Source organism: Leiobunum rupestre, chromosome 7 (genome assembly GCF_980474605.1).
Source record: "Leiobunum rupestre chromosome 7, qqLeiRupe1.1.hap1, whole genome shotgun sequence".
NCBI lineage: Eukaryota > Metazoa > Arthropoda > Arachnida > Opiliones > Sclerosomatidae > Leiobunum > Leiobunum rupestre.
Genome location: NC_143390.1, coordinates 18,750,424 through 18,770,974, shown reverse-complemented (window position 1 = coordinate 18,770,974; position 20,551 = coordinate 18,750,424). Strand labels below are relative to the sequence as shown.

The window sequence follows — 20,551 nt, the reverse complement described above, 5'->3', positions numbered from 1 at the left end:
GGGCCGAGGCGATTATATTCTTGGGAATAAAGTTCACAACGTCGATGGGCGCTTATTGGATATTTTGGGGGCAACTGTGAAAAAGGAGAAGAATACTACTGTCATACTGATGGGTATTATGTTACTTATAGTAAAAAATAATATTTGACACTATCTCACGTAGCGACAGTTAAAAATGGGTTACTGGATATAGCTAAGGAAATATTGCGTTGCAAAATAATTCGTTTACAACGATAATATCGCTCTAGTTGATAGCAAAAGCCAACAAGTTGAGATACGTCACTATTTAGATAAATTCGAAATAAATCCTCGAGTGTTTTTACAAAAGACTGACTCTTTACTTAATTTTAAATACATTTATCTTTTATTTCAGCGCATTTCTATTATTAGATTATCGTTATTATCCTAGATTTGTTAGTCTCAAATAGGAGGTTTTTAGGCTTATTCGGTATACGTTCATATGATTTACAAGTTTGCAACTTCACAAGTGAAAGCGATAGAACACGAAACGCGCGATATTCCAAAACTGGTTTATCAAAATACAGCCCAGGGCGGAAATTGTTGAATAGATTTTAAAGACAATTAGTAGCGTGCCTTGAAAAACCACCCTATAAAAGTATTTTAATGTTTCTGGAAAGGGTAATTTGCCTTGTACTAAGCGAAAGACGCGAAAACTGAAATGACAAGTATGGAGACCGTGTTAGTCGAAGGTCAACCGGTTCCGCCTTTCCCCAACTAGCCCCAATAACGAAAAGAAGTGAAAGCTATTTTAAAGATGAAGCCGTGAAAAGGCGACATCTTCTGGTCAACATTCTCTAAATCGGGCCCCCTTTTGTTTAATGTATCTTATGGAATATTTTACGTGATGGGCGGGCATTAGCACAAGCGATTGCCTATAGCAAAGAGCTCCGCGCTTAGCGGTACTTTTAGGCTATCTTAATTAAGCACCTAGTCTGGTAACAATTGCCATTATAATAATTTTTTAAGTTAAGAGTTTGTTAGTTTTTGCACACGGGAACTATATTGAGCTTAACACTAGGGTCACCAAAATGTTACGAAATGATGGTGATTTAACGAACTGCCTGAAAAAGTAAACATGTATAATGTAAAGTAATTAGAACGAAAGAAAAAAATCGCGAAAAACCAATAGGGAATAATCGGAAATTATCAAAGATTTATCGGATGCATTGCCAGGCACGGGTACCAATAACTTTTTTTAAACTGTTGATATTAGAATGGTAGTAACAAAACCACTTTTAACCCAGATATCTAAAATCCTTTTTCCTTATTACTCTCCCAAGAGAATGGCCCTTAATGGACCAAGGGGTGCAATAACTGGTGGCTTTACCGGGATGTCAGGTATCGGCACTTGTAACCTTCAAGGGTGGTGGAGCACCAGGAGATGTTATCCTGGGTCAATTGGTCTTAACCCCACCTCCTACTTCGGTCAGGTAGAGGTCAGAATCTGGGCTTCGGCGGTCGGCACTCTGACGTTGCGGCGTAGTTGGTTTCGTACTGCTCCACGGCGGGTCTCCGCTGCAGCCCTATCTTTCCCACCTTTTGGGCCCAATCGGGTAAGTTCCGGCTCCAGCTGTTTAACTAGCCTGGCTTATCGATAGTTTAAATTGCACCTAATTAGCCCAGCCACAGAACGAACTAGCTTAGCATCTTTGTTGCTATGCGTTGAGATTTGGGGTCCATATTTATCCGCAAATCTCGCTCTGAAATTGTGGACTGTATAGGTGAAGTTTAGGTTCTTACGTCCCAAATGTACTTACAGATTATTTAGAAATGTTAAATGCCAACTGATGTTCATCAGCCCAACGTACAGCAGCGTACAGGTCAGGCTGAAGAGCGTGTCCATCAGATAACACTTTAATTTTGTGAAAGAGTTTCGAATCTTCAACAAATAATAAGAGATGGGCGACACCCACAGCAGGAATTAATACCCTCGAGGGAACATTGCCCAAGTGGTTTTTAGTATACCAAGTGTACGTAGATATATGAAACCAGATTTTATTTCAAATGTTTTGGATGTAAAAAATAAATACAAAAATATCACAAAATAGTAACTTACACCTTATTGTCATTTTGTGTAATCAATTAAAACTTTTATCGGAGATCTAAAGGAATTTATTTTCAATATTTAAATTTGTTCCAATGTATCGAAACATAATTCATAACATATTTGCGATAAATTGAGCAAAATTTAGAAACAGCGCAATGAGCTTGTACATTTCCTATATCTTAGCATTATAAAACCGGTGTTTTTTATTTTTATCAATATTTTGCGAGATAGTTATCTGTATGCTTCCCCTAGCTAAAAATCAACTATTCCGAATTGTTGAAACTACCTGGTTTCTAACTGCCTTGTCAACTTTCTCCTCTATCATTACACATTTAAAGCAAGTTTAGTGGACCCATTATCATATGTAAACAAACCAGTTTCTAAACCAGATCATTTAGCGATATATTAAACTATTTGGAATATTTCGGTTTTAGATAAAGTAACCATAACCCATAACTAACTGGCAAAATATTAATAAATTTCGACTTCAATATTTAAGAAACAAATAAAATAAGGAGCACCCTACCGAAAATAATTAATTATTTGTGTTAGTTTTCAGTTTGAAAGCGTAGGCTATTACACTCGCGGGAATATTGTACACAAAGTCGTTACCGAGTGGCGCATTTTGAATATTTTTGGGGTCAATGTGAAGTAAATAAAGGTGAAATTTATACACTACTGTCGTACTAAATGATAGTATGTTACTTATGGTAAGAATAGCGATAGGCAAAAATAGGTTACTGGGTACAGCTGCCAAAATATTTCGTTTACAACGCTATGTGATAATCGAGTTAATATCGCTCTACCAGAGCAAAAGTCAAGCAATTCGAGATACGTTATTTTATAAAATTGAAAATACGAATCCTGCAATGTTTTTATAGTAGACTGCCTCGTTATTTAATTCTTGCTACCTTAACCTTTTTTTTCACCGTATTTCCACTATTAGATTATTATTCTTACTATTTAAGACTTACAAACCAAAAACTTGTTTTTCTCAAATAGGACATTTTCAGACTTGCATAAATTTTCCTCTTAGCTAGCGATCGATTAACGAGTATATGATTTACAAGCAGCTTGAAACTACACTAGATAAGAAAACCCGTTCTATCTCTTTTAAATACGTTACGCGCGTTACTCAAAAACTGGTTTATCAAAATATTGCCCAGGGCAGACGCCAGAGTGACTAGGAGCGCGTATTGAAGAACCACACTCATGTTTCAACGTAAATAAAAGCGGGAGTATTTTAAGGTTTCTGACAATTTTTCTAGTATTAAGCGAAAGACGCGAAAACTGAAAGAACAAGAATGAAAACAGTGTTGGTCGATGGTAGACCGTTCCCGCCTTTCCCCAATATCGAAAATAAAGTGAAAGCTATTTCAAGGATGAAACCACGAAAAGGCGACATCTTCTTGTCAACATTCCCTAAGACGGGCACAACATTTGTACAGTGCATCATATGGGAAATTTTACACGATGGCGAACCACCTCCCGACGCCAACCAAATGATGATACGCGAATTTCCATTTTTAGAGTACGTCGGACCTGATTGTGAGGTTGTGGAGACTTTTTCCTCACCGAGAACCATGAAACTACACCTACCATACGGGTAAGAAAGAAGGTAATAATTGAGAAATCAAAGATAACGTGGTCTGTATTTCAGAATGACCCCTATCGTCCCGGAGGCCAAATACGTATCGGTTATGCGAAACCCGTTTGACTGTTGCGTTAGTTTTTACCATCAACTGGCGGAATTTCACTCGGAATCGGAGGAGACTTACCAATTCGACACGTTCTTCGACGACTTTCTTCTGGGCCTGACACCATGGGGTGACTACTGCGACTTCGTGCAGTCCTGGTACGAGCAAAGAGACCAAGAGAATGTCCTTTTCTTAACTTACGAAGCGCTGATGTTTGACACTAAGAAAGGTGTCACGCAGTTGGCTCAGTTTCTCGGGGATCAATATGTCAAGAAGTTGGAAGAAAATGCGGATTTACTGGAAAAGATTTTGAAGCATTCCTCGTTCGAATACATGAAACAAAACGCGCCTTTTCGGTTTGCTCGAAATATTTTCAATTATTAGACTGTTAAAAGACAAGTTATTGACAACTTTTATTGTTACAGGGTATTTAAGAACAAATCAATTAAAGAAGCAGTGGGGAGTTCTTTCACGGTTACCATCGAAAATTCAGATTTGCTGAAGGACGAATCGCTATTCCGAAAGTCAAATTTTTACCGAAAGGGAGTTGTTGGTAGTGGGAAATTGGAATTGACCGAAAATCAATGCGAGAGACTAGACAAATTAATCGAAGACAAAGTCAAATACCGCGAATTAAAAGATTTGATGAGGAAAACTAAAGTTTAAATATTGTACATATTAATAAATGTAATAAGGTTTTAAATTGTATTAGTTGTAAGATTTATCATGTAGTTGTAGAAATAATTAGCGGTATTATAACAAGATTATTGTCGTCGTCACCTGCCTTCGGTTTTCTGCGATTCTACCTCTACAATAACAAGTGCCTATTATTGCAGCCATCACATCAAAAGCGATAATTAATTAGGGCAAAAAATATTTAGAGGTCAAGCAATCTAAAGAAAATACAATAAATACAGTTAACCACAGCTGCAGCTAGTCTACATAAAAGACCACACTGTTAAAACAAGACATTAGTTACATAGTGAAATAGCTAGGAACCTCAAGTAAACATGAATATGGACGCCGACATTTTCCAATACCACGATATCGCGTGGGTTGATGGATTTACCTTCCCGAAGTTCGGACCCACCGAAGTGATCGTACGCTCCATTATGGAGATGACACTCAAACAAGGAGACATCGTTTTGGTCACCTACCCGAAGTGCGGTTAGTTACAAAACAAATTCAATAAAGAGATAATCTGAAACAGACTTATTTTAAACGTTTAAAACTGCTCTTACTTAAGGCACGACATGGATGCAGTACATTATATGGAGTATTTTACACGACGGAGCCAAGCCGCCAATTACCAGCGTTATGATGTTTAAAGAGTTTCCATTCCTGGAACTAACTGGTCTTAGAGCTATCGAAGACATGCCATCTCCAAGGACGATGAAACTGCACTTGCCCTACAGGTATGTTATTCGAAAAATAAAACCCAATATATACACCGCTTCATATAAGCTATCCTTAGATTAACCCCTAAGAGTTCCGCCGCTCTTTATGTTTGCGTCATGAGGAACGTCTTCGATTGCTGCATTAGTTATTACCACCACACACTCGAACTAGAAGCGAAGCCGCTGGGAAAAACTACATATCCTTTCGACATGTATTTTGACAATTTTGTCAAAGGAGTAGTGCCCTTTGGAGATTACTTCGAGCAAGTACAATCTTGGTACGAACGCAGACACGACCCGAATGTCCTCTTCGTAACCTACGAGGACATGAAATTAGACGTGAAAAGTAAAGTCCTTCAAATTGCCAAATTTCTGGGATTAGGAGATAAATTGGAAAAGAATTCCGAAATATTAGCCAACGTTCTCAAACACTCTAGTTTCGAATACATGAAGGATAACGCACCGTTCAGGTACTATACAATCATAATCATAACATGTACTATACAATCATAATATTATCCCATCCAACATTCGGGAAACGATACTTTTTGGAAATTATCATTTGTCCTAGGGCCGTGCAGAGACATATCAAGCCTTTCTAACCGACATTTTCCAGAATTGCTAGTGAAGGGCAAGGTGATGGGCTCCTAAAAAGCATGCTTGTGGGCCCTTTTCTACTGGGCCCCGCGGGTATTCCTACCCCCCCCCCCCCAATTGATGATTTTCCCGAATGGTGTTACAAACGTTCGAATGTAAAATAAAAATTAGTGTCATATGTTCGAATTAAATGAAGGGTTCATTTTATATCCGAATTTGGTACTTTCCCTATTATAAAGGTTCAGCTAGTTGTGTGTTTCGAGGCGCTCCACTCCAGTACGCCCCCCTCAACCCCTTTTTCCCATGGGATAATTTCCTTGGCACCCTTTTCCCCATAGTCGATCCACTGCAGTAAGGCACCCTCCCCCTTTTACCCATGCGAGAATTTCCGTGACACCCTTTACCCAATAGTCGAACCACCGCAGTAAGGCCCATCCTCCCCTTTTTCCCATGTGATAATTACCGGGGTACCCCCTCCCCCTTTTTCCCATGTGATAATTACCGTGGTACCTCCTCTCCGCTTTTCCCATGTGATAATTACCGTGGTACCCCCTCTCCGCTTTTCACATGTGATAATTTCCGTAATATACGACTCCCCCTCTCCAACGCGAGAATTTACGTGGTACCCTTTTTCCCGCAAAAATAACTCAAACTCGCGGTCGTTCCAAACTTCCCTGTACCCTTTTAAACCCCCTGTATCCAATGGCTGATGCATAAAGACCACGGGACTTTCAAATCGGAACGAACCCGAAACCCCCCCCCCCCCCCGTTTCCGAAACACACAGGCCTTCTGATACTACCCCCGCACTATCCCCCACTCCGAAATTCGCGGCTGCAAGAGAGAAAAGTTTCGGGTGTATTGCGTGTTGGGACAAACACGGCCCAACTCTCAGGGGCGACAGATTTTGAGCATTTGTAGAAACTGACATTTGCGTCACTTCAGGAACTTTGTAATAAAAAAACTAAAAACCAATCGGAAATCGAAAGCCGACTCGATGCGAAAACGCAAATCGTAGCGTACGTAAAAAAATGCCACGTGACGCTCGCACCCGTAACGCGCGCGCGAAAAGCGTCAGAAAATCGAGAAATAAGTCGCCAAAATCGGTTGACGAACCTACCTACCACCCAACCAACAGCTTTTTATTATATAGACTAGCCTAGAAGCCCGCCTTACAGGCGGGCCCTCAGCTAGTTGTGTGTTTCGAGGCGCTCCACTCCAGTACGCCCCCCTCCAACCCCTTTTTCCCATGGGATAATTTCCTTGGCACCCTTTACCCCATAGTCGATCCACTGCAGTAAGGTACCCTCCCCCTTTTACCCATGCGATAATTTCCCAGACACCCTTTACCCAATAGTCGAACCACCACAGTAAGGCCCTTCCTCCCCTTTTTCCCATGTGATAATTACCAGGGTACCCCCTCCCCATTTTTTCCATGTAATAATTACCGTTCCTCCCCATTTTTCCCATGTGATAATTACCGTGGTGCCCACTTCCCCCTTTTTCCCATGTGATAATTACCGTGGTGCTCTTTTACCCATAGTAAAACCACCGCAGTAAGGCCCTTCCTCCCCCTTTTCCCCATGAGATAACTACCGGGGTACCCCTCCCCCTTTTTCCCATGTGATAATTACCGTGGTACCCCCTCTCCGCTTTTCCCATGTGATAATTACCGTGGTACCCTCTCCCCCTTTTCTCCATGCGAGAATTTCCGAAGTACTCCCCTCCCCCTTTCCAACGCGAGAATTTCCGTGGCACCCTTTACCCCATAGTCGAACCAGCGCTGTAAGGCCCTTCCTTCCCTTTTTTTCCCATGTGAAAAGTACCGGGGTACCCCATCCCCATTTTCCCCATGTGATAATTACCGTGGTATTCCCCCCCCCCCTGTCCAAAGCGAAGATTTTAGTCGTACCCTTTTTCCCACAAAAATAACTCAAACTCGCAGTCGTTCCAAACCTCCCTGTACCCTTTTAAACCCCCTGTAATCCAATGGCTGATGCATAAAGACCACGGGACTTTCAAATCGGGACGAACCCGAAACCCCCCCCCCTCCCCGTTTCCCAAACACACAGGCCTTCTGATACTACCCCCGCACGATCCCCCCCTCCTCCGAAATTCGCGGCTGCAAGAGATAAAATTTTCGGGTGTATTGCGTGTTCGGACAAACACGGTCCAACTCTCAGGGGCGACAAATTTTGAGCATTTTTAGAAACTGACATTTGCGTCACTTTAGAAAATTTGTAATACAGAATTTAAAAACCAAATCGGAAATCGAAGCCGACTCGATGCGAAAACGCAAATCGTAGCGTGCGTAAAAAAATGCCACGCGACGCTCGCGCCCGTAACGCGCGCGCGAAATGCGTCAGAAAATCGAGAAATAAGTCGCCAAAATCGATTGACGAACCTACCTACCTACCTACCTACCTACCTACCACCCAACCAACAGCTTTTTATTATATAGATATAGATACACAATGTTATAAATTCTATCACTTGAGGCGTAAAATGAAAAGTAGTTAAAATGTTAAAATTGTTTATAATTTGGACTACCTTACATAGGCTGGATAAATATATTTTAGTTAGGTCTGATCGGGCTGGAGTTAGCTTAGGTTGAGTGTGATTGAGTGAGGCTGGGTTAGGTGAGGTTAGATTGATTTGGTTGGTTTAGGTTAGATTAGGTGAAGTTGGGTCAGATAGGGCTATGTTCGTTAGGTTTGGTTTCAATATAATTATGCTATTCTAAAATGTTTTGAAAATGAATTTCTGTTTATATTACTGGCGATAACTTGCAAATTACAAAACTTTACGTGTAGTTAAAAAAGTAAATATTTTTGGGACATTTTAATAATTTTGTACTGAAAAATGATCATTCAGACATTTGCAACACCATTTGGACTTATGAAATTCGGACAAATGTTAGCATTGTAACCGGCCACCTGATTTAAAGGCCTAAGGTGTTGCCTTGGGTTAATTAGCCTAGCTGATTATTATAATTACAAATGATACCATACCATATTTTAACCGTTAGGGTACTAAAGGAGTTAAGACCGATGGTTGAACTAACCGAAGAAATGTATAATGAGATATACAACGCGATGCGTGACGAAGACAAGCTGAAAAACGACGAATACTTTCAATCCATTAACTTCTTTCGAAAAGGAGAGGTCGGTACAGGAAAACAAGAACTGAGCGCGGAACAATACGACATTCTAAACCAACTAATCGACGAAAAAATTGAGTATCCGGAGTTGCGAGAATTAGCGCGAAGCACTATACAAAAATGATTGTGAAATATTTTGCTCAAGGAAATAAAAATATACAACGATGATTTGCCCAATTATCACCTTATAGCTTAAAAAATTGTTTTCTGGTAACTATTACACTTAGCAACGCTTGGAATAAGGTCACCGTCGGAAAAACAGTTCATATTTACTATTACTAATTGCGACTGATAAGATTATAATTCGTTAACTACGCCTTCAAGATAAAATTTTTGAATTTTCATTCAAAAACGCCTCAAATCCCTGTAAGAAACAGTATCGCACCTGTAGCTTAGAAATAAGGATCGACACGTGATAAATAATTAACTCACCTAACAAAGCGTAAATCAAAAGTTTGAAACGGCTCTTTTTTATATCTATTTTCCGAACAATACGACCCTTGAAAACGGTATAAAAGAAACAGTAGAAGCGAAATGACAACGAACGAAGCGTGCCTTTATTAAATTTAGTCGTTACTCTCACGCGATCCAATTTTTGGCTTACACTCAAAACACGTACAATCCTATAGAGGGCAGAGGTTTAACTATCGGCCAGCCTTTCCGCGCGAAAAATTGAGGTTAAACTATTTCCCAATTAGAAAAGAAATGGGCGTGTTAGATGTCGTTTTAACCATAACGTACCAAATTTAAACTTTGGAAGTGGAAGAGCCACTACAAGAACAGGTACAACTCTAATAACAAGGTTGAATACGACGGTGTTCAAAATCATGGCGAGTAACGAGATTCAACGCGTCGAAACATTATTGATCGACGGATTCCCAGTACCTCGCGCTGGTTTCGCGGAAAACACTGTGCGAGAGGTGTTCGCGGCTAACCTACTTCCGGGCGACGTGGTACTCTCAACCTATCCTAAGTCCGGAACAACGTGGGCGCAATTTATAATTTGGGGAATCATCCACGATGGACAGGTGAGTAATATAGATGGATTCCAAAAGACAGTGGCTGAAAATTTCGTTCCCACCATCTTGAGAATACTCACTTCTCCTACGTCATAACGTCTTAACTTAAGCTTGGGAAGATGGGAGAGAAGACGACGGAACAATCGAAGCTATGACGTAGCGGAAGTGAGTCTTCACAAGATAAGGGTTAACGAAATTTTAACTACTTGCTGGCGAACGCAACGATGACGAATTGGTACTTTATTCAGGGCCTGTAAAGAATATTAAATAATTGGCTATTTATCACTTGCTCCGTTAAGACGAATCGTGCGTAAAAAGAACCAAATTATTTTTCCGGTTGAAATTAGAAACCTCTAAGACGCGAGACTGCGGCTGAAGCTTACTTTCTGTACTTAAACAATTGACGCTTCAATAAACCATCCTCCCAAGAAATCGCCAAGAAGTAATATTTCCGAGAGCCAGGACATGCAAGTCACTGTTTATATAGTGCTTGTTAAAATAATGGAAATTTTTCACCTTTACGGCAACAACAAGCGTTCCCCATGGCGTTCCTTTTTAACCAGGTAGCTTTTTTGACATATTAAGGCTTGGAAAAAACACGACGTTCTGTTTACAGGTGAAAAGTTTCCATTATTTCAACAAGCACTATATAAATAGTAACTTACGAGTCCTGGCTCTCGGAAATATTACTTCTTGACAATTTCATGGGATATATTTTATTTAAGCGCCTATTAAGCGATGGTAATCTATGTGACAATATAACCCAGCTGTTTTTCATTTTTAGTGGTCTCTCTCACTGTTGGTACTTATTTCAGAGACTGTTAAAAATGACACTCCATAGATACCCTTATTAATACGTTATATTTATTTTTATATCTAGGTGCCGCCGGACACCAATATCTTGATGCTGAAAGAATTTCCCTTCCTCGAACTTACTGGACTTCAAGCTTTGGAGAGACTATGCAAGCCGAGACTGATTAAACTACACCTTCCTTACAAGTGAGAACATGGATCAATCTAATATCGCGCAATCAATCGTCTTTTTAATCTTTACGATTTTAGGTTAACTCCAAAGTTCAGGGATGTCAAGTACATCAGCGTCATGAGAAATGCTTTCGACTGCTGTACCAGTTACTACAATCACCTGAACCAAATCGACGCGAAAATCATAGGGAAGAAACTCAACTTCGATAGCTATGTCGAGGACTTTGTTTCTGGCACCCTACCTTTCGGGGATTACTTCGAAATAGCTCAATCGTGGTACGAGCGTAAAGACGACGACAACGTCCTTTTCATGACTTACGAAGACATGAAGACGGACCAAAGAAAAGCTATTTTGACGATAGCCGACTTTCTGGGCCCAGAAATTTCCGAAAAGCTTCGCAACAACGCGGATATTTTGGACAACATTCTCAAACATTCCAGTTTCAAGTACATGAAAGAATGTAAACCTTTCAGGTTAGGTATTAATTTTTAGCGGAGTTTCGCGAGGGAAATACTCGGCGATGGCGATTGTCGATGCCCTAAAAAATCTATTAGGCTTAAAATCGACGCTCGCCGCCGTGGCGTTTTCGCCTTAATTTGTGAAAATATAACAACTTAATATCGATAATATAGAGTTGCGAAAGACTTGGACGCTCTGAATAAGATGGGCGAAAACTACCCGAAATACATGACGGAGCCAGAAAAATACAACGATGATAATTTATTCATGACCCCGAATTTTTATCGAGAGGGGGCCGTTGGAGGCAGTAAAAATGAACTAAGTCCGGAACAATGGCAAATAGTTGATAGAGCCATCGACAAAAAGGTCAAGTACCCCGAGTTGCGTCAATTGATGAGAAAAACAAAAGTCTAAAAGACTTTTACCAAGAGATTTCTTCCGCGTAAAATCCGTTTTTAATAAAGTTTATATAAAAACGACATTTCGGTTTATGGGTTAAATTAATATGCTTTATAAATAAATAATAAAAAGTTACTTAATAGTCACGCAGATGGTACCAAAGATAATTTAAACTCGTACCCTAGATTCAAATACTGAGAGCTTTCCCATTGACGGTTTTGTTACGAAGCGTTTACCCTTTTCCGGCACGTGACCTCAGAAAAATCGGGCTCCATCGGCCGTGGTTGCGGTAAGGTGCAAACCATGGAGCGAATTGTTTCTGAGTTCCGGCGGGAAGTGGGTAACCGCTATCGGCAACGCGCGAGAGAGTGATTTCGAATTTAGGGTACGAGTTTAAATTATCTTTGATGGTACGATAGATGCCGTTTTCGTCTGCACGTACAATCAGTGTATTAGATACGATCAGGATACGATTGTTTGAGATTCCGAAGCTTACGAACGGAAAGAAAATAATAATAGGGACTTGGCAGCTATTCAAGTCCTAGTCGGGGGGGGGGGGGCAGAATAACGTGGGGTATAAGGCTGGTGCATATGGCTGGAAGCCTTCACACCATCTTCTCGAAGTGGCGGCTCCTGTCTAGTTGCATTCGTTCGCACTAGATGTCGTTAGCGTGTTTAATCAAAACAAGTTGAGTAAGCATCAAAATCTAGCCTAAAAGGTGTGGCAAATTGGGAGCTTCTGGTGTTGATTGGCTTTTCGGAATCACGTGATTATTAACTTATTAAACACGTGGTTTCGGTAAGCCTATAGATCGCAGACAATTAGCCCTTTTTTTAAGTGCCCGGAAGGTGCTGTCAGCTAAAAGCGCTTTTAGAAGCATTTTCGTAAACGTTTCTTCCTTTTTTTTTTTGATAGAGCCGCCACAAGTTGGCAAGCCAAAATATACCTCTCCTCGGAAGAGTTTGCCCTTGGGCGTATTAACTACTGAACACGGCACTTTACGAGATACCTCCGCAATTTAGAGCGTCGCCCTAAAGACGTAATCCCGGTTCAATCCCGACCGGTAGAATATGGTTTATTATAATTAAAATAAATTATTAAAGCTGTTATAACGGCGATTCTTTTTTTAATGAAAAAAATAAAGAAAACGGTCTGAAAAACAAATTAATTTCAAGTTTATATATTTCACCAAGACCCGCACGATAAATTTACGAGAATTTATTCCCGTTGCCGCTACATCGAAATTTAATTTCGTTCGAGATTGCCAAAACTGTATATAAAGGGTAGAAAAATAGAAAACACAAAGACAAAAGTTTATTCTTCTTTAGATTAAGCATGGATAGTAGGTTTTAGAGGATCGGTAAAAAGCCTGGTTTTTAGCGCCCGTAAACCAATCACACTAAGGGAGTCGTCCAAGGTTATCGCTAAGAGTGGACGATACTGTTCGAAAAAAGAAAAAAGATAAACATGAAGTACATTTTTACGCCAAAAGGTATTTTTTCACGTTTTTATAGATTAAATACGATATACTAAATATAAGTTGATAGTTTTTATTGAATAAAAAAACCAAAATTAAAAATTACTAAAATATAAAGCGCAAAAATTACGTAACAATATCAACCGCATTAGATTGCCATTTTGAATTTTTAAGATAACGTGGTACAAATGACCTTGCAAGACTCCCTCGGAGTCTCTCGAGCTTATTGATACGCGGGTAGAAATAAAATGCACTGTGGAAGGGTATCGAAAACCTGTCCTCTTAATTTACTGTCCATGGATTAAGTTAGTAATTTAAAAAGTTTAAAATTACTTTACCAAGACCACAATAAATTCAAATTAGAAAAATACAAATACGTCCTCTCGTACAGTACGTCGCTCTCAACAGTCAACATAAACAAGCACTTTAAGTCTTTCAATAACAATACAAAAAAGCCACTTCAAACCATTTCACAAGAAGAATAATAATTTCAACACAACAATACCGCCCATAAGCTCGACACAATCAAAAAATAAATATTACAAAAACCCAATCGACCAAACTTCGGAGCAAAAAAAAATATATATTACAGATTTATTATACAGCGTAACAGAATATTAAAGTCCTAAAAGTGCCCTCCCGGTTTAATTTCCGACCAATTAAATATTTTTAACTAAAATAAAAGCTTTATCCAAATAAAACAAGTTGGCAAGCCAAAATATACCTCTCCTCGGAAGAATTGTCCCTAGTGGTATTAATTTATCGAGATGACCCTTAAAGATATATCTCCGCAATTCAGAGTTATTTACTAAAAACGTAATCCCGGTTCAATCCCGCCCGGTATAAAATTTTAATTATAATTAAAATAATTGAGACGAAACAACCGAGTTTAATTTATTCAGAATATTATAAATTAAGTAGTTACAACAGTGATTTAGACGTACTAAAACAATGCACAATTGAATTTAACCCAATTTACAGTACAAGTTTAACAGTTGAATAAAATACGAAGCCAATTTTAATGAAAGAAATATCTACAGAGGGTATTTGTATTTTTATCGCTTAGGAAATACTTGCCGCATCTTTAACGCTCATGTTATTTCAACACTCGCCCATGATGAAGATACCGTAGAATAACTATATTCGACATCTGGTAGTGGACGACTCGTAGACTTCCTGTTGAAGTTGTGACACATACCGCGTAAAAAAGACCAATGCCGTCCAATTTCCAATATCAGATAATGACTCGCACACACAGGAAATCAATGACTGCATTAGGAATCGTAGATATCCAACGTTGTGACACATACCGCGTAAAAAAGACCAATGCCGTCCAATTTCCAATATCAGATAATGACTCGCACACACAGGAAATCAATGACTGCATTAGGAATCGTAGATATCCAAATATCCACACCAAATGTATTAACAAGAAGTAAAAACCTTACCATTAACAAAGCACAGAAAGCCACTTAACTAAACGACAGCTCGTATATCAATAAACGGTAAACCAATGCCACCACATTAATACAACTATATCTGAGTCGATAATAAAACCCGTAAATAAATTACAAAAAACTAACTAACAAGGAGACATCCCGAAGTGTAACCCACCGATTTTGTTCAAACTCGGGGGATTGGTAGACTTTTATGTAACTTGAAAAATCCTAAAGGGGATTTATTCAATGGGCAACCGTTTTGCCATGGCAACGAAAAATGTTTTTGACAACAACAAATGGAAATTTTCCCATTGAAAATAACATGGGATTCTGACCGATTCCTAGGACCCTGTGAAAAATTTGAACAAATTTCAAAATTTCGAAAATGCCAAAAATAGAAAAAATAGATAAAAATTGACAAAAAAAAACATCAAAATTGATCAAATTTTGATCAATTTGAGGTCAAAATCCCATGTTATTTTCAATGGGAAAACTTAATATTTTGTGTTGTCAAAAACATTTTTCGTTGCCATGGCAAAACGGTTGCCCATTGAATAAATTCCTTTTAGGATTTTTCATGATACATGAAGGTCTACCAATCCCCCGAGTTTGAACAAAATCGGTGGGTTACACTTCGGGATGTCTCCTTGTAAGTGGACCACCCACGGGTTCTACCCTTTAACCATCTTATCTCTGCTGACTGCGCTAAAACAAGATTTGACCTTTAAAATTTCATACGTAAAAAATATAGACTTTAAAAAGTATTAATATACTCTTCCGCTAATCTGAGTTTATAACTTTCAATGTAGCGTAACATGTACGTCATAGTACTATCCTCGTCTGCTTTTTCATCTAACTGCTCCTCGTCTGCTTTTTCGTCTAACTGCGAATGTGTCAGATATTAATAAATAATAATCAGCTAGGCTAATACCCAAGGCACCAAGTTAGGCCTAAGTCAGCAAGCGACTTTTAAGGCCGTTAATTCAGGTGGCCGGGTTACAATGCGTAGGAGTTTGGTGGCAAGCCCTGCATGCCACGCGAGCCAACAGCTCCCTACACTAACTATTACCGTTAACCTCAACAAGTTTTTATGGAAGGGGAAACCGAAGAGCTCGGGGGAAAACCCCTTAAACCAGTGGGGAAAGAACTTGCAAACTCAACGCTGAGAGTTTAATCAGAGTATTGAATAAATTTCCAGACAAAAAGGTACAATTTCAAATAGGTGAAGTATAAATAAACCTTATTGTAAATACATGGTTCTTATTTGGATAAAATAACCTTATTTCTACATTTGAATGACTTTAATGCTACAAAAACCGTCTTTAAAGGAAAATTTATTTAAAACATTTAAAAATCTATTGGCATTCTCTTTTTACTACGGAAATTAGCGTAGGCTTTTCGCATTTTCCATTCAAGAATTTCCCACGAAAGAGCCAAAACGCAAGCGGCGTATCCCAGGCCCAAAAGAATGAATCCTCCTAGAAGATCTGCGGCCGAGAGAGGTGTCGGACCATGGTCTTCATTCCATACGCTGTACGAGGAGTTGAACATGCCGACGATTCTGCCTCTGTCCGTCTGATCCTTGTAAAAGCGGGACAAAATTCCAGCCTCACGCAATCGAATCATCCTAGGCAAGACAACCATTCTAATAAAGAACGGAAGAAAACGAGAACCACCGTTGGTCTAAAGGTAACAATGAACACGGTTGAAGAGGTAAAAAAGACGAACAACTTCGCCCTGAAGGCCTATCGGCCGAAGTACCGCGTATCGGGATTAACGTATTAAATAAATATATTTTAGTTTCCCCAAACGTTGTTGGTCTTTTTTACCTATTCAACCGTGTTCATTAATAAAAAACGGGGCTTAAAGGGACTTTCAAGGGAGAGCTGTGAAGCCCATTTAAAATACGTCATTCCGTCACCGTTCGTCACATTTACAAAGTTACACTCTGATGACGTTTCAGTGACGTTTTTTGAATCGACTTCCAACCCCTCACACCTCCCTTGAAAATCCCTTTAACAGGCTCCCCGCCAGCAATAGGCACAAGTAGGCACGTGCCTACGTTGAAAAAGTGTAGGCCTACTTTGGGGGCCTCTAAATTTTTGAAACGGTGCCTATTATAACCCTCAATATTTTTAGTTACTAGTTTGTAAAATAAGATTTGATATTTCCATTTTTAGCCTACTGAGAGTAATATAACAGATTGGAAACGAAGAAAATCGAAAGTTAATTTTATCGAAATGTACTATAATTAGAGTACGGTTGGCAACGCTGTCCGTGATTATAGATTTTCCCCTTGAAAAAACTTTTTCTTTTGAATTGACTGATAAGAGATGGTGACGCCGGGATGGGGAAATACGTCATGCTAGGCCGCAAAGTGCAGGGACACCTGTCTTTTTGCCTCGGTGTCAGTGAGAAGCTACAATACACACAACAAAGACATTTAGTTTCTTGGAATTTGACGACGTCAGTGAAGAGGACCGGAGGGGGGGATTGCCAAAACTGGATTTCTCTCTTTCTCGTCCCAGCAGAGGTAAAGCCCAAGCCTATTGCTTTGATAGGAAGGGGTTATTCTTTCAAATATTGAGGTATTATCTGCACACGTGGAAGTCATAATTTTATGTTCTCAACAAGATTTAGCACTTCAGGGGAATACATCTGCCGATAAAATTGGAAACAGGAAATTTTATTGAAATTTTAGAACTTCTGAAAAGAAAATGTCCTGATTTGAAAGCCAAATGCGAGAGTATGCCCAATAATGCAAAATATATTCACAGCACTGTACAAAATGAAATAATTGACATTTGTGCAAATTTAGTAAGGAAAATGATTGTCGAAGAGGTCATCGAATCCGGTGGGTTTTACTCTGTAATTGCCGATGAAACCCGAGACAATGCAGGGGTGGAGCAGCTAAGCGTTTGTATTCGATATACTAGAATAGAAATAGGTGTCGTAGAAAGATTTCTAGGTTTCACTGATTTACATAAGTTCGATTCTGAGAATATCAGCTTGACATTTATAAATCTTTTGACAGAGGGTGGTTTAAAACTGGAGAATTGCGTTGGACAGACATATGACGGGGCAAGTGTAATGAGCGGACACGTAAAAGGAGTGAGGGTGAAAGTAGAAGAGGCAGTAAGCGGACATTGTCCTCACGTGCATTGCTACGCGCACCGCTTAAATTTAGTTTTAGTTGACTGTTGCTCCAAAATATTGGCAGTTAGGGAACTACTTGGTTTGGTTCAGGCCATATACAATTTTCAAAGCAATTCGGTTATTAGAAGCGAATATTTTGAAAACTCCCAAAAAGATCTGGGCTATGAGATACTTAAAATGCCACAAAGCTGCGACACTCGGTGGTGGAGTAAAACAAAAGGTGTTAGTTATTTTAGAAATAGACTCGATTCCGTAGTTTTAACGTTAGATAATCTAATTGAAAACGGAAAACCAGAGGAAGCTGCTGAGTGTCGTGGGTATATATCACAATTACATAACTTTAACAACTTAATATTAATTGTCGCACTAGACGAAGTATTAGGCGTAACGAATTCCCTGTCGGAATACTTGCAAAGTTCGAAAGTTATTTTAACGGAAGCCGTTGCCATTTGCCAAGCTACCGTTAAGACCTTAGAAGAATGTAGGAACTCGGAACGTTTTGATTTAATTTGGGTAGAAGCTACTAAAATCGCAGAATCTGCTTTTATTGCAATACCTGATCGTAACAGCGAACCGATAGCTTTACGGAAACGTAAAATAATCCCTAACAAGAGATTAAAACATAGTGTGGTAACGAGTACAACGGGTAGCAGGGAATCGGAAACAAAAACCCTGATTGACCAGTTGAGGTCCACCTATTTCGAATTAGTTGATAAATTTATTTCAGAAATGATAATTCGACTATTGGAAAACTCTGGCTTATTCAAAGGTATAATGGCGTCTGACCCTAACTCGGAAAACTTTCTTAACGAAAACGATATCGTAACCCATTGTAACACTTATAATCGGTTTCAATTCGACCTGAATTCGTTAAAAAGCCAAATTAAAATAGCCAGAAATTTAATTATCCCCAAGAAATTTACCAGCGTAATCGACTGCTTCCACTATTTAATTAAAATGGCAGATGGGTTCCCCGACCTAGTGAAATACTACAAAACTGTTTCTTGCATTCCTGTGGCAAATACAATCTCAGAAAGAAGTTTCAGTTCACTGAAAAGAATTGAAACACGTCTACGGACAACTATGGGAGAATTTAGGCTTTCAAATCTGGCTACACTGTCGATAAATCGTGATTTGTCGAATTGTTTAAAAGAAAACCCAAAGTTAGTAGTCGACCGAGGGGCTAACCACTCTTAGAAAGTCTGTACACCGGATTACGCTTAGATTAGCACTGCCAAAGGCAGGGACTTCAAAGATTACGCGTAGTCCCATTAGTACAGTCAAAGGTACGGCTCTGTACACCGATTACGTGGAGTGATCAGCCCCTCGTAGTCGAAGAATTTGGAAAAAAAAACTAATCGAAGAGTGTCATTCCTTGATTAAAATGCCTTTAAAAAATTCAATGGGAAAATAGAAATCATGTCAAAATTTAAAACATTTAAATAAAAAAATCCTTGAAACTCGGGAATTTTTTAAATAAACATTATAGATGGGGCCTCTAATTCAGGCTGGGCCTACGTGCATAAAATCCCTGGCGGGGCTACTGCCCTTTAATGGGAAAGCGATCGGCGTCCGTACTAAATTTTCTGACTGACTATTCCAGGTTACCTCTGACGACTTATTTATTGCCAATATTTCCGACTTTGATTTAATATTCCTGGTAATTTTTAATTTTTAGGTGAACAAAGTACAACTTACAAAAAAAAATTAAATTATATATTATAGGTTGTAACATTATTCTGAGATCATTAATTGATAGTGTAAACTATTCCAATTGACTTTTTTCCTTGACTTTGCAGGGGACAAATAGTTTTCTTAACTAAATAAAATGCTTCGTTTTACCAAAAGTAGCATAAGACCCAAAAGTGTGTCAGAATGGTATAGTAGCTAATGAGAGTTTGTCGCAAAGTAAAATAGGGAAACGAAGTGGGGTCGGAAATCAAAATCGAGGTACTCCAGCGCCGCCGAGTGAGACGTTTTAGAACGTATGTGTACGGGTGAGTAAATCGAAGAGAGAAAATCGCGCCAGACTTTAGACTAAATATAAAGTTGCTAGTACAATTCTAACTAGTAGGTTATGTATTCTATAGTGTGACTAGGTCTCACTAGAAATTTTAATAGGCGCGAAGGTACAGCTGACACACTGTTGGGTCTTATGCTACTTTTGGTTTTACTAAATAATTTCAAAGCCAGACTTATACCTCAATTTTTGAGATTCCCGAATTATCCTGGTATAACCCCTGGCGGTTGTTAAGATAACTAGTTAGGCTAAAAACATCGCTTACAACAAATCAAAATGGCTTTTCAAGATGGATCCTTTGGGCAGGGCATTCCCGTTAATGACAGTGAAGAGGCGGTCTCTCAGATAGTGGAATCTCTGGATCCCGAAGCGACTAGCGATAATGCGGCTGTTGAACCGCCCCCAACAAAAGGCGTAGCGTGGCTTCCCAATCAGAATCCTCCTAAGGCCATGTTCGACGGAATCCGAGCCGGTCCCATCCGGGTCTTTCTCAATAGAGTCCCGCAAATGCAGTGTCTTGGGGTTTCTCGATACCTATTTGCCGTTTAATACGTTTCTCAATTGATATCGACTATAGGTAAAATTTTCCGGGTATTATTACCATCAACGCTTCGTGCAGAAAGGTCTTCTTAATGCTGCCAGCGATAAGTTTCCCTTTGCCAATCGCTTTCGAGAGATG

At 39.3% G+C, this 20,551-nt stretch overlaps 3 protein-coding genes across 3 annotated transcripts; all 3 read left to right on the top strand.

Moving 5' to 3' along the window:
* The first annotated feature begins 3,247 nt into the window (after positions 1-3,247).
* On the top strand, positions 3,248-4,431 carry LOC149934992 (sulfotransferase 1 family member D1-like). The gene is made up of 3 exons (XM_090153502.1): positions 3,248-3,674; positions 3,729-4,121; positions 4,191-4,431. The coding sequence occupies exons 1-3, from the start codon at positions 3,373-3,375 to the stop codon at positions 4,429-4,431; spliced, it is 936 nt and encodes a 311-aa protein (XP_090009628.1). The 5' UTR covers positions 3,248-3,372.
* Positions 4,432-4,775: 344 nt separating this feature from the next.
* On the top strand, positions 4,776-9,041 carry LOC149934991 (sulfotransferase 1E1-like). Its single transcript, XM_090153501.1, has 4 exons — positions 4,776-4,932; positions 5,012-5,180; positions 5,240-5,632; positions 8,786-9,041. The coding sequence occupies exons 1-4, from the start codon at positions 4,776-4,778 to the stop codon at positions 9,039-9,041; spliced, it is 975 nt and encodes a 324-aa protein (XP_090009627.1).
* Positions 9,042-9,410: 369 nt separating this feature from the next.
* On the top strand, positions 9,411-11,818 carry LOC149934990 (sulfotransferase 1E1-like). Its single transcript, XM_090152937.1, has 4 exons — positions 9,411-9,945; positions 10,817-10,935; positions 10,999-11,394; positions 11,554-11,818. Exons 1-4 carry the CDS (start codon positions 9,745-9,747, stop codon positions 11,792-11,794), a joined length of 957 nt encoding a protein of 318 aa, XP_090009063.1. The 5' UTR covers positions 9,411-9,744; the 3' UTR covers positions 11,795-11,818.
* Positions 11,819-20,551: the final 8,733 nt, after the last annotated feature.